Source organism: Dryas octopetala, chromosome 5 (assembly GCF_963921425.1).
Source record: "Dryas octopetala chromosome 5, drDryOcto1.1, whole genome shotgun sequence".
NCBI classification, from domain to species: domain Eukaryota; kingdom Viridiplantae; phylum Streptophyta; class Magnoliopsida; order Rosales; family Rosaceae; genus Dryas; species Dryas octopetala.
In genome coordinates, this window is record NC_141370.1 from 13,381,470 (window position 1) to 13,394,362 (window position 12,893).

A 12,893-nucleotide genomic window follows, 5' to 3' on the forward strand; every position below is an offset into this window, starting at 1 on the left:
CCCTCCATCTCATGAAATAGTTTGGGGTCAGGAGCACTGGAGACCTTGTCAAGGTCGGTTATGATACGCTCCATTAGCTTCTTCAACTTCTCTGCTTCCTGGCTTGGGAGATTCAATTTCCTGTCAAGCTCTCGTATCTCTTCGATCAGCGGTTTTAAAGAGTTTACCATGGATTTGACTTCTCCCTGGAGGGATCCAACAGACTTGTCCTGCAAATCCATAAGCTTTCCATACAGCGCTGAAAATGTTGTTCCTACAACACCCCCTGTGATAAGCTCTGCTCCTAATAGTAGAACCATTCTTGATTCTTTACAACAAAACCCAACACCAATATCCACAAAACTTGCTTTCGTTTCAATCTAAACTTCTAGACAGCATAACTGAGAAAAATATGAGAAAATTGAAAGAAGCTTGGAAACCAAGCCCAACCCAAGTTTCCTCCTGAGTTGGTGATCAGACGAGACACAATATCCAAATGTATAAAGCTTTTCTATCCTGCTTCATGAGAACAGAATATGTTGTCTATGACTTTTTGGGTCTGGATCAATGGGTCATCGAACTATAATCTTAAGATAAAGTCACCTTCTGGGAGAACAGAATATGTTGTCTATGACTTTTTGGGTCTGGGTCAATGGGTCATCGAATTATAATCTTAAGATAAAGTCACCTTCCGGGAAAATGTGTGTCATGGGGACCCAACTCTGAGTTTGTATTTTCCTGATAGCTTGAATCAAGCAATTTCTTGACCAAAAGTAATTTCCAAAGGGGATATGTGTATCCCTTTTGTTCTTGAATGCAGTCTTTCATTTTACAATTTAACAATCATAATTGTGTTGTAAATATATTGTTATATGTGGCTATCCCTGTAATTAGTTGTAGGGGCATACTAGTAAATATACAAAACCTAGTAAACCCTACTTCTATATAAGGATATTTATAACATGAATGAAATAGACTGATCATATTCTCTATGCCTCCTCTTTTCCACAAACCCTAATTTATACATACTTTTACAACACGTTATCAGCACGAGAAGCTCTTTGGATTGTGGATCGCTAAACGAAAGAGGATCATCATTCAATTTGTTCTTCAACCAAGTAGGTTTTATAAAATAATTTTATGTTCATGATTATTTAACCTTGATTGATTGAAAAATTCTCATGAAGCATGAACCCTAAATTTATGTGATTGATTTATTTAGGATTATATATTTTATTGCTTCCTTGAATTGAATGATTAAAATAAAAAGAGGAAAAATTTTTGGGTGATCGGAAAACCACCCAGCGCTGCCCTCGCGCGCGCAGCAGTGCCTTGTGCCTTACAGCAGGCCTTGCTGCCAGCAACAGCTCACCAGCCCAGCATGCCTTGCTGCCAGCAGCAGGCCTTGCTGCCAACAGCCCAGCAGGCCCAAGGCCCACCTCGCAGCCGCAGCCGCTGCCACGTGGACGCCACGCGAGCTGCCACGCAGGCAGCCCAGGCCCACCACGTCAGCTACCACGTGTCTGCCACGCAGGCAGCCAAGCCGCTGCCACGTCAGCGCCATGCAGGCGCCACGTCAGTGCCAAATCGCTGCCACTCCCACGCTGACACATGGCAAGCCTCCTGAAACTTTGTAAAAAGGAGATGTTAATTCTTGTCATGCCTGGAGTTTGAACCCAGGACCTCTTGGGTACTAAGAGTGCACCTTTACCACTGTGCTGCTGATAGTTTATTGTTAGTATGCAAACCATTTAATATATATACCCTAAATGCTAGAAACTTTTATTCAAATAATTTTGTGATATTTTTCTGTTCTACTTGGGTATATGAATATTTTACTTGTTTAAATTTTTGCACTAGAATATATGTGTAGAAATTGCAGGTAATTAATGAACCAGTAGTTCATACATAAATATTGAACCTGTAGCTTCAATAATGCCATATAAGGAACCTGAAGTTTCCTTTATAATTTCACCATACATGATAAAACCAGTAGATTTTACATGTCTATACCATGTTATAGAACTTGAAGTTCTTATTTATTGTTTATGGATATTATTGCCCGAAGCACTAATCATGATTATTTGTTCCTTTCAACCAAAGAATGTCAAATCTCAACAAGCTTGATTTTGTCGCTTTGGAAGTTTCCGGAAGAAACTATCTAAAGTGGACTCAAGATGTTAAGCTTCATTTGACTGCCAAGAAGATGAGATCGACAATCAATGCAGACAATGTTGTCGCAGAATCTCTTAAGGCAAGTGCCATGATCTTCATGAGGAAGCATATGGAGGAAGCACTTCAAGTTGAGTACCTCGCTGGAGAGGATCCACGAGCTCTTTGGGTTGCTCTGGAAGAGCGGTTTGACCATCAAAAGACCATTTTCTTGCCTGAAGCAAGACATGATTGGCAGAACATTCGTTTCCAGGATTTCAAATCCGTGAATGAGTATAATTCGGAGATCTGCCGGATCCGGTTGCTCCTCAAATTTTGTGGGGAGGAGCTCACCGAAAACTTTCGATGATTATTGCATGCCCCTTGGGATTAATGTTGAACATCGAGTTCCCCATGTTCACACCCAGAATGGTCTCGCAGAAGCGTTCATTAAAAGATTACAAATGATCGCACGAACCTTGGTTATGCGCACCAAGCTTCCAATTTTTGCGTGGGGCTATGCAATCTTGCATGCAGCCATGTTGGTCCGGTTGAGGTCCACTGCTACCTAACCTTACTCCGCGTTACAGCTGGTGACTAGGTACGAACCTGACGTTTCGTACTTACGCGTATTTGGGTATGCAGTTTACGTGCCAGTTGCGCCGCTACAACGTACCAAAATGGGTCCTCAACGAACGATGGGCATATATGTCGATTATGAATCCCCATCTATTATACGCTTTTTAGAGCCCTTGACAGGCGATCTCTTTACCGCTAGATTTGCGGATTGTCACTTTGATGAGACAGTCTTCCCGCCGTTAGGGGGAGATATGAGCGTCACCGTTCTTGAAGAACGACGTGAATTGACGTGGAATGTCCCCACTATGTCTCATCTCGGTCCCCGAACCGCACAATGTGATAGTGAAGTGCGGAGAATTCTAGATCTACAGAGTATAACTCATAATATGCCAGACGCATTCTCTGATCTAGCTAAAGTGACGAGATCACATATACCTGCTGCAAATGTGCCTGCAAGGATATCCGTCCCCGAAGGACGTGTCGTCCCAGGAGGACGTGTCGTTCCAGATGGACGAGGTACAACAATAGTGGCTAACCAGTCATATGTCCCTGCCCAGAAGTGAGGTTGACCACTAGGTTCGATGGACTCTTATCCCCGGAAGAAGATACATTTGGCACAAATGAGTCCCCTTGACATCGCGATCTCAATCGATCCATCTCACGAAATAGTTCCGGATTATGGGTCTGTCCCAGAAGAGACGGCGTTGGGGGACGCTCCAACGTTAGAACCCACTCCCGAGAACATAGAGATCTCTATAAATTATGCATGCTTAAGTGAGCTCTGGAATCGAAAACGAGATTATCATCGATGATATATTTGTATTCGCGGTAGCTACCGAAATCATAACTAGCGATGACATCGAACTTCACTCCGTTGATGAATGTCAACGTCGAGACGACTGACCAAAATGGAAAGAAGCAATCCAGGTCGAATTAGATTCCTTGACAAAGAGAAAGGTGTTTGGGCCTGTCGTTCCTACACCTTCCCCATGTTAAACCTGTAGAATTTAAATGGGTATTTGTAAGGAAGCGTAATGAGAAAAACGAGATTGTGAGATACAAGGCTCGTCTAGTGGCGCAAAGATTTTCTCAACGCCCTGGGATTGATTACGAGGAAGAGTATTCCCCCGTAATGGACGTCATAACGTTCCACTACCTTATCAGTTTGGTAGTTTCTGAAAAACTGAGTATGCAGCTTATGGATGTGGTCACTGCTTATCTCTATGGGGATCTTGATACAGAGATATATATGAAAGTTCTCGAAGGACTTAAGACACCCGATGCAAATAGTTTCAGACCACGGAACACGTTCTCCATTAGTTTGAGGCGTTCACTTTATGGATTGAAACAATCCAGACGGAGGTGGTATAACCGTCTAAGTGAGTATTTGATCGGGATGTGATATGTGAATAATGATCTATGCCCTTGCGTGTTTATTAAGAAAACAAGTTCTGGTTTCGCTATTGTAGCTGTTTATGTCGATGACATGAATCTAATTGGTACTCCTGAAGAGATCAAGGAAACCGCTAAACACCTGAAATTGGAATTCGAGATGAAAGATCTTGGGAGAACGAACTTCTGTCTCGGCCTGGAGCTCGAGCACCGTGCAGATGGAATTTTGGTCCATCAATCGAATTACATCCAGAAGATGTTAAGGCGCTTTAATGAGGATAAAGCGAAACCTTCTAGCACGCCCATGATCGTCCGTAGTCTAGATCCTAAGAAAGATCTGTTTCGTCCCGCAGATGATAACGAAGAGGTATTGGCACCAGAAGTCTCATATCTAAGTGCAATAGGCGCATTATTGTACTTGGCTCAATGTACTAGACCGGACATCTCATTCGCTGTGAACTTGTTAGCTAGATGTAGCTCTGCGCCAACACGCCGCCACTGAAATGGCATAAAAGACATTTTCCGCCACCTTAGAGGACGACGGATATGGGCTTATTCTATCCCTAGCTACGCATCAAGGAATGAATCGAACCCCCTCGATCCTCGGAATGATGTCCGCCTTTTGGATATGCTGACGCAGGGTGTCTATCAGACCCGCATAAGGCGCGTTCTCAAACTGATTATGTCTTTACCATTGAGAATACAACAATATCTTGGAGGTCTACGAAACAGACCTTTGTTGCTACTTCTTCGAATCATGCTGAGATTCTAGCCCTTCACGAAGCAGTTCGTGAATGTATATGGCTAAGAGCAGTTTCCAAGCATGTTCGAACTACGTGTGGGCTGAATTTCACCACTGATGAACCAACGATTATCTATGAGGATAATGCCGCTTGCATTCAGTAGATGAAGACAGATTTCATCAAAGGAGACAACACCAAGCATATTGTACCGAAGTTCTTCTTCAGTCAACAACAACAAGAGCATCAGATGATTGAAGTCAAGCAGATCCGATTTCAAGACAACCATGCAGACCTCTTTACCAAGTCACTGCCAAAGTCCATGTTCTTGATGCATGTTCGAGGTATTGGGTTGCGTAGATTGGCTGATTTACCTAGTATGTAGTCTTCAGGGGGAGTCGACATCAGGGGGAGTATCCCGAAGCATACTCGCTTGACCATCGTGTACTCTTTTGTCCTTCGTCCAGGGTTATTTTGTCCCACTGGGTTTTGTTACCTGGCAAGGTTTTAATGAGGCACATCTTGGCATGGTCACCCTACTCATACTACATCCTGAAGATGTGTTGATCTGATGTATATGCATTTGCTCATCTTTTCCCTTCGACCACGGGTTTTTCCCATTGGGTTTACCGGGCAAGGTTTTGGTGTAGCAACTCTAATGCACCCCGCTCCCATTGACATACTATCTGCTTATAATCCAGAAGATATGACTTCACCTACTTTCGAGGTTCTGATGCGACTACTCCACACTCACGCGCGTTGCACTCTTTTTACTTCGACCAAGGTTGTTTTTGTTCCCACAGGGTTTTTATTACTTGGCAAAGTTTTAACGAGGCAACTTAGAAGCGCATAGTAGAGACAACACTAATGACATGGAATATCCAAGGGGGAGTGTTGTAAATATATTGTTATATGTGGCTATCTCTGTAATTAGTTGTAGGGGCATACTAGTAAATATACAAAACCTAGTAAACCCTACTTCTATATAAGGATATTTATAACATGAATGAAATAGACTGATCATATGCTCTCTGCCTCCTCTTTTCCACAAACCCTAATTTATACATACTTTTACAACAAATTGGACATAAATTTATATTTATTCTCTAATAAATACCTAAAAAATTATGGAATTAATAGTAGGACAAATTTTAAATCTATTCAGTCTAATTATTCATCAGATAATTTAATTGTTTTTTTTTTTTGGCTTATTCAAATATGATCCCAACATCATTTATTTCTTACAAAAAAAATAAATAATAATAGATCATTTGGTAAGAAAACAAAATTGATTACTAACATCCCTATTGATAATTAAAATACCAGGCCAAGCAAAAGCACAATGGATATAAATCCTGATTAACTCTTACACTGTTTTTAGAAAACAAAATCCAAAAGAGGAAGAATAGTAGCAAAAAAAGGCTACCCAAATCACACACATGTTGCTCCAACATTTATAGAGGAAAGACAGGTCTCAAAATCGAACCTTGAAGAGCCAATCCAGGTTGAAATTATCTTTGGCCACAGTTATGCGTATGTTTCTGGTACTGGGATTGAAGGGATCCCACAAATTTTTTGTGTCTTCATCACATACCACTTCCTGTAACTGCTCAATATACAAAAGAGATACAGGCAGCTCTTTCAATCTCGAGCACTGTCTCATGTTGAGCTTTGTTGAACTACTTAGTTCACCAATCTCTTCAGGCAACTCCTTAATGCTGAAGCAATCGGATATGTCAAGAAAGTTTAACTTGGTGAGGTTCTTAATTGAGCCTGGAAGCATTACCAAGTCTGTACAAGACCTTAGCCTCAACACTTCTAAATTGACCAGCCTTCCAACATCTTCAAGCAAGGCAGATAGCTTATGAGAGTGCGTGATACTCAGCTTCTTTAGGCGCTTAAGATCAAAGAGCTTGGCAGGCAATTCCACCAAATCATTGCAATAGTCAATGTCCAATTCCACTAGATTTGGCAATGCATCTAAAATTTGGATGGAACAATTGCTAAAAGGTTGACCAATCTTACACATGAATAAAGACATCTTCTGCAGACTCTTCGACTGTATGGGGACGTTCTTGCTTATCGAAGGAATTGAAATGCCTTGTAGTATGATTCTCTTAAGATTTGGTAACGAACCCAATAGTTGAAAGTTGCTTAATTCAGCAGGTGCAAAACCATAATTCGTGACTATTAGAACCTTTAATTTCTTCATTTTCTCCACAAATTCAGGTATCGCATAATTCTCTGTTTGAAAATTAAGAACTAGAACCTCAGCTTCCGGTAGTTCTATGTTGGGCCAGTTTGTTGAGAATTCTCCATCTGCAAACACTATGCTATATGTTTTGAGTGTGGGGAGCAATTAATTGCAAAAAACCTATTCAAGTCTTAGTGCGTGAACCTGCGTGTGTGTGTGCACATGTGTGTGTATGTATTTTCTAAAGAGAAATTGATGGAACAACCAGTTGAGATAGATACTAGGTGAGCCTTGATGGGTTGATACTTCTGTTCTGTCCACCAGTTGGGAAGATTGTCTCCACGTATGTCTATAATCAGTCTTTTTCTCTGTTCTATTGGTTCATTATTCGTCTGATGGATAGCTAGCTCTCTGATTATGTCATGCTGGGTAACAAAGTGTTCACTGTAGTAGTCATCCATCTGTCCTTTCTCTTTCCTAGTTATGATTAAAACTAAGGTTCTTAGAAGAGATATGTTGAGCATACATATTGCAATAGATCGAAAACCATGAACATACATATTGTAATAGCAGAACTAAAGTTCTATGAAGGTTCTTAGAAGCCTGCATACCTTGTGACTACAAGATTAGCCAGACTCCGTTGGGTGAGCTTGTAAAGGTTCACGATGGACATTCTCTCCTTAACTAGCCCATATAACTCTGACCACATATCAATGAGGGCAGCAGCAGGGATTCTTTGGTCTTCGGGAAATGAACCAAGGTCTATGAAACATTCCTTGATTCGGCCTGCAATGCTGCTTCGGAGGCAATCAAACTTATCCAAGGCATCTATGCTGCTTTGGAGGCAATGAAGCAACTTGTCCTCAGATTCAAGAATAGAAGTACCTTCAGACCATTCATCTATTCTTTCTTGCCAGATCTCTATAGGCTCCCCACGAAGTGATGTTCCGACCACTGTAATGGCAAGTGGAAATCCCTTACAGCGCTGTACTATCTGCAGTTCAGTAGTCCCAAATGAAATAAAATACTATTTGAGTATCAAACTGAAAACCCAAGTTTCTCTGAAGCATCTCATTAGTTCCATGAAGACGAGAAAATGGTTAAATAATTATCTACTTTTCTTTATTCTTATTTTAGTTCTAGTTCATATGTATAGTGAGTGTAAATGTATGGTTATTTGCAGGTTGATATGGTAAAATGGATGCTTTGTGTAAAAATGGACATAATTTATTTTCCTCCTTTTGTGATGCATAAATAAGCATATAGATGTTGTGCATTGCAGACTAAGAAATTACCTCGCTTGAAAGATCTTCTCGAACATAAGAGCTTCTATCTCCCAGGGATGCTGAATGGTGAAAAAGAGTCATTCCATCTTTATCATTCAATAAATTTAGATGATATGGATAACCAAATCCTGGAAATTCAGATCTTGAAGTCACTAAAATCTTGAAATCTGGCATTTTCAATTCCTCAAACTTCTGAAGAAGTGATTTTGATTTAGGCCAAACATCATCCAGGACCAACAGTAAAGGAAGTCCTGCTTTGTTTGGAAATTGTTCAAGCCACATAACTACATTTACTTCATTTCGGAAAGTGGGTGCCTGGAAACCAATGCTTTGATATAGTTCTTGTACAATAAGGTCCAAGTTGGATTTTTTGAAACAGCAACAAAGAAGATGTTTTTCTTGAATTTATCTATCCAAATACAATATAAGAAAGCTGTCACCAGGAGATCATTTAGATCTGTCTACAATTATGCAAGCAAAAAACATAAACAATTGTATTGTCAAGGTCATAAAAACTGAATTATCTTTATCTCAACTGCAGCCCTAACATATGCAAAGAGTAAGAAAGGAGTAAAGCAATTTTCTTCAGAAAACATATTCCAACCATGAAGTTATAATAAATGCTTGGTTCCTCTTCCAAAGTAATAGTTCCTATGGTTGAGATTTGGCAAATTTATTCCTCTAAGGTTATATGCAAAGAGTAACTGTTCGAACATAATGATTAAAAGGAAAGAATGAACCATATATCAGCAATGGGAAGATTTTTCACACAAGTATTGCACGAGTGAGACTAGGGTCACCCCTATCCCTTGGCCATTTTGAAAAAGAAAGCTAGAATTTTGAGTCCAATATGGCATAATATTCAACCAACAGTTCATTACATTATTTGTGGCTTTACCATGTAGTTGTATAAATTATTTACTTTTCTACAGCTCAATCATCTCATAGAAAAGGCTTCAGTTTCAAGAATGATATATTTAACACACTATTAATGCACATAAAATGATGCTAATGCAAATATTAATACTTTACCAATTAGATAGAAAAAAAAAAACAAAAACAAAAACAAAAAACAAACTGATAGCATACCTTTGACTTGTTCATCCTGACAAAAAACTTTTGCCAAGGTGGTTATAAGAAATGAGAAAAGCAATTTTCTTAAGAAAACATATCCCAATCATGAAGCTATAAGAAATGCTTGGTTACTCATCCAAAGTTAAAATTCTTATCGATTGATCAGATGGGGTAAGTGTATTCCCATAACTGCTGAAAACAATTAAAAGGAAAGAAGGAAACATAAATCAGCAATGGCCTCTTTGAAACCACTGTCCCTTGGCAATTTTGAAAAGAAAGCTTGAATTCTGAATCCAAAGACATAATATTCAAGCAATAGCTCATTACAAGATTTGTTGCTTAATCAAGTTATTTACAAAAATTTAGATTTCTACAGCTCAATCATCTCATAGAAAAGACTTCAAATTCAATAATGATGTATGTAAAATTGCACTAATACAAATAAAATGAATTATTACTACTATAACACTTTTCAATTAGCAAAACAAACGAATATCGTACCTTTGACATCCCCATCTTGGCAAAAGATTGTGGCCAAAGTGGTTTTCCCGCACCCTCCAGGAGCAGTCACCACAAGCATTTTCACATCATCATCCTTAAGAAACTTATTCTTCAATTCCCTCAGAGGAACATCCAATCCAACTGTAACCGGTGGAGGTTCAGGTACTGCACACCAACCTTGAATTTGATCTATTTGATTTTGTACCACAACAACAGTACTCTCTTTTTTCTTCCATTCTTCAACATCCAATTTGATTCCCTTGACCTGCTCTTCTAAACTATTTACTGTAACCAAGATCTTTGTTCCTGTCATCATTCCATCCCTCGCCGATTCAACAAGTTCATCAACTTGGTTGTCTAGTTTCCTTGCCAAACCCAAGATCTCCTTCGTATCCCTTATTCCCTCTGCATTCAGTATCTTTAACTGTCCTTTGAGAGACTCATCCAACTCACGGAGTTGGTCGGTGTAGCGAGCCTTTTTCAAATTCCACTTACCAGCCTTCTTCCAGATATTGTCAACCCGATCTTTCCCCTCAGAGATTGTATTCTTTAGATTTTCTATTACCGTGTCTGAGAGATTCAATTTGTTGTTTTGAACTTCTATCTGTTCGATCAGTGGTTTTAGAGAGTTGAGGGTGGATATGATCTTCTTAAGGTGGGGTTTAAACTCCATAGACTTGAAGATCAGTTTCTCAACGCCCTTATACAGCTCTGTAACCAGTAGTCCTACAGCTCCCCCTGCAAAAAGCTCTCCTGCTCCAGTCATTCTTGACTCTTTACAACAACAAAACCCAAAACCCCAAAATCACAAACTTGTATTCCTTTCAGTCTAAACTTGAAATCAAAAGACTAAGAGAGCATGCCCCAAAAGCAGTCTCACCTGCCAACGATGAACAACAACAAAATCGATTGTTTCAATCTAAAGTTTATTTAAAACAAGAGAAAGAGCATAAAGTATCTTGGCATCCAATTATAAGGTTAATGTCAGTTGGAAGCTAGACAAACAATAAATGAAAATAGATTTACTCAAAACCAAACAATACAGAAGTGTATGTACTCAATTTTCTCTTACTTGGCTGGTGATCATACAAGACGCAAAAGATGATTGATCACAAAAATATGTACTCGGATTCTTCTTCAATTTGAGAATTAACAACTACATATATATATATATATATATATGGAAGCTCCTCGGAAATTTCCGAGTGGGACTTGACTCATCAATGAACTATTAAGTCTATTAGCACTTGTGAGACTTTAAACAACCAAATTGTGAGACTCTCTGAACCACTTGTTTCTTGTTTATAAATTGATAAAGATAAAAAATCAGTCTTAATTTCCAATTTCCATTGACGAAAAAACACCAGTAACTAGGTCATGGTGTGAATGCATACCTCCTTTTCCATCTCTGGTCCACTACTTAGATTCCTCCTCGTCTTCTCTCTTCACCGTCAAGCTGGCGTCAACTGGCCCTCTGCTCTTTCGCGCCTTTAGTTTTTCTCTTGCGCATCTACTTTTGTTTTGCGGAGTTTGGGCCTGTTGCCTGTTGCCTGTTGCCTGTTGCTGCCCAGTTTGGGCTGCTCTCTTTGGGCCTATTGCGTATTGCTTTTTTACATTTGAGGAATCAATCAAACATCTAGTCTAGGCTTTCATTTTCACACAAATTTGACTGCATTTGTTCACACATATATGATAGGTTTTTTTGCATGTTTACCACTCAAATTTTGCACTATGTATGCAAATATCACTCGTAAAAAATTTTTGGCCAATTGCTACCCATATGTTACAAATGGTGCTAATGTAGCACCTACTGTTACATTTTTTGGATGAAATGTAACAGCAAGTGCTACATTAGCACCATTTACAAAGTATGAGTGATATTTTCGCACAAGATTTAAAGTTTGGATGGTAAATGTACAAAATAGCCAATTTCTTTTCCTAAACTTTTCATTTTGTCCTTAAATAGAATTTTAATTTTTGTATTAAAAAATATTTTTTTTTAGAAAATTGAAAATGTATTTCTAAATAATTTTTTGTAATGAAAAAAATATTTTTTTCACTTAAATATAAAATAAAAAAACATTTATCAAACAAAATGGGTATGCGGAACACGGTGGTCGTGGTGGCTATGAAGTGTGTCGGTGGTGGTGGGTGGCAATTGGCTAAATTTCTTTTGGGGAGTGCTAGGGTACGTGCCCTAATGACATGGAATTTTCATGTCAATTAGAGTATTTAATAATGCATTTGCCACATAAACTTTTAAAAGACTCATTTAACCTTTGTTAAAATTATATAAAACTTAAATTAAATTTCAAAATTCCAAGACCAAATTAAAAAATTTATCAAAACATACATTATTTCACTTATTTCATCTACAATTTAGAAAAATTTTGTTACGCTTTAATTCACTAATTTTATCTAAAAAAGCTATGAAATCTGATTATTTGGCTCCAATCATTTTGGCTTGGGTGGGTAAAGGGCAGTCCCTCGTGCTTGATGATGAGGTTTGATGTGAAACTTTGGTTGCTGGAACTTCCATTTGCTACTCCACCTGCTCTACTAGATCCGGAAGATCTCTTTTAATTTTGCTGTTTGGCTTTATGCATATATGGGCGTCGCCTTGTTCTTTCCTTTTTGCTACTTTGAATCTCTTTGTTTGATTTCATTTGCTCTGTTTTTTTATTATTCTTAATTAACTTGATTAGTTGATCCAATGCCAAACAAGAAAAATTGTAAATTTCTCAAACCATGGTGAATGCAGTATTTGATCCTACCCAATGTGTCATTCCCTTCAAATTAATCCATACAAACGAGTCATATAGTTAGTATGTTATCTAATGGCAACATACATCTTTAATCAAGCAAGATGTAAAACAGAGGCAAACATAATTTAGAGACAAACCTGTGAGTACACCAAAACAAGATGAACATGCAATCAGCCTCATAAAACCAGTTGTGTGATTCTGGGCAAAACCAATTGATAACAATATATCAGTG

The 12,893-nt window shown here is 38.7% G+C and overlaps 2 protein-coding genes across 5 annotated transcripts; both read right to left on the reverse strand.

Moving 5' to 3' along the window:
* Positions 1-6,161: 6,161 nt before the first annotated feature.
* LOC147284500 (putative disease resistance protein At5g66900) lies at positions 6,162-8,603 on the reverse strand. Its single transcript, XM_086242879.1, has 4 exons — positions 8,331-8,603; positions 7,647-8,029; positions 7,301-7,512; positions 6,162-7,160 (listed from the first exon to the last, which is right to left on the reverse strand). The coding sequence occupies exons 1-4, from the start codon at positions 8,601-8,603 to the stop codon at positions 6,316-6,318; spliced, it is 1,713 nt and encodes a 570-aa protein (XP_086099005.1). The 3' UTR covers positions 6,162-6,315.
* LOC147284501 (putative disease resistance protein At5g66900) lies at positions 8,504-11,380 on the reverse strand. Of its 4 annotated transcripts, none has more exons than XM_086242907.1 (3): positions 11,291-11,380; positions 9,897-10,776; positions 8,504-8,636 (listed from the first exon to the last, which is right to left on the reverse strand). In XM_086242907.1, exons 2-3 carry the CDS (start codon positions 10,660-10,662, stop codon positions 8,617-8,619), a joined length of 786 nt encoding a protein of 261 aa, XP_086099033.1. In that variant the 5' UTR covers positions 10,663-10,776; positions 11,291-11,380; the 3' UTR covers positions 8,504-8,616. The 4 variants fall into 4 exon arrangements, with proteins under 4 accessions (XP_086099033.1, XP_086099032.1, XP_086099031.1 ...); XM_086242906.1 differs by having other exon boundaries at positions 8,594-8,730; XM_086242905.1 differs by having other exon boundaries at positions 8,612-8,754.
* Positions 11,381-12,893: the final 1,513 nt, after the last annotated feature.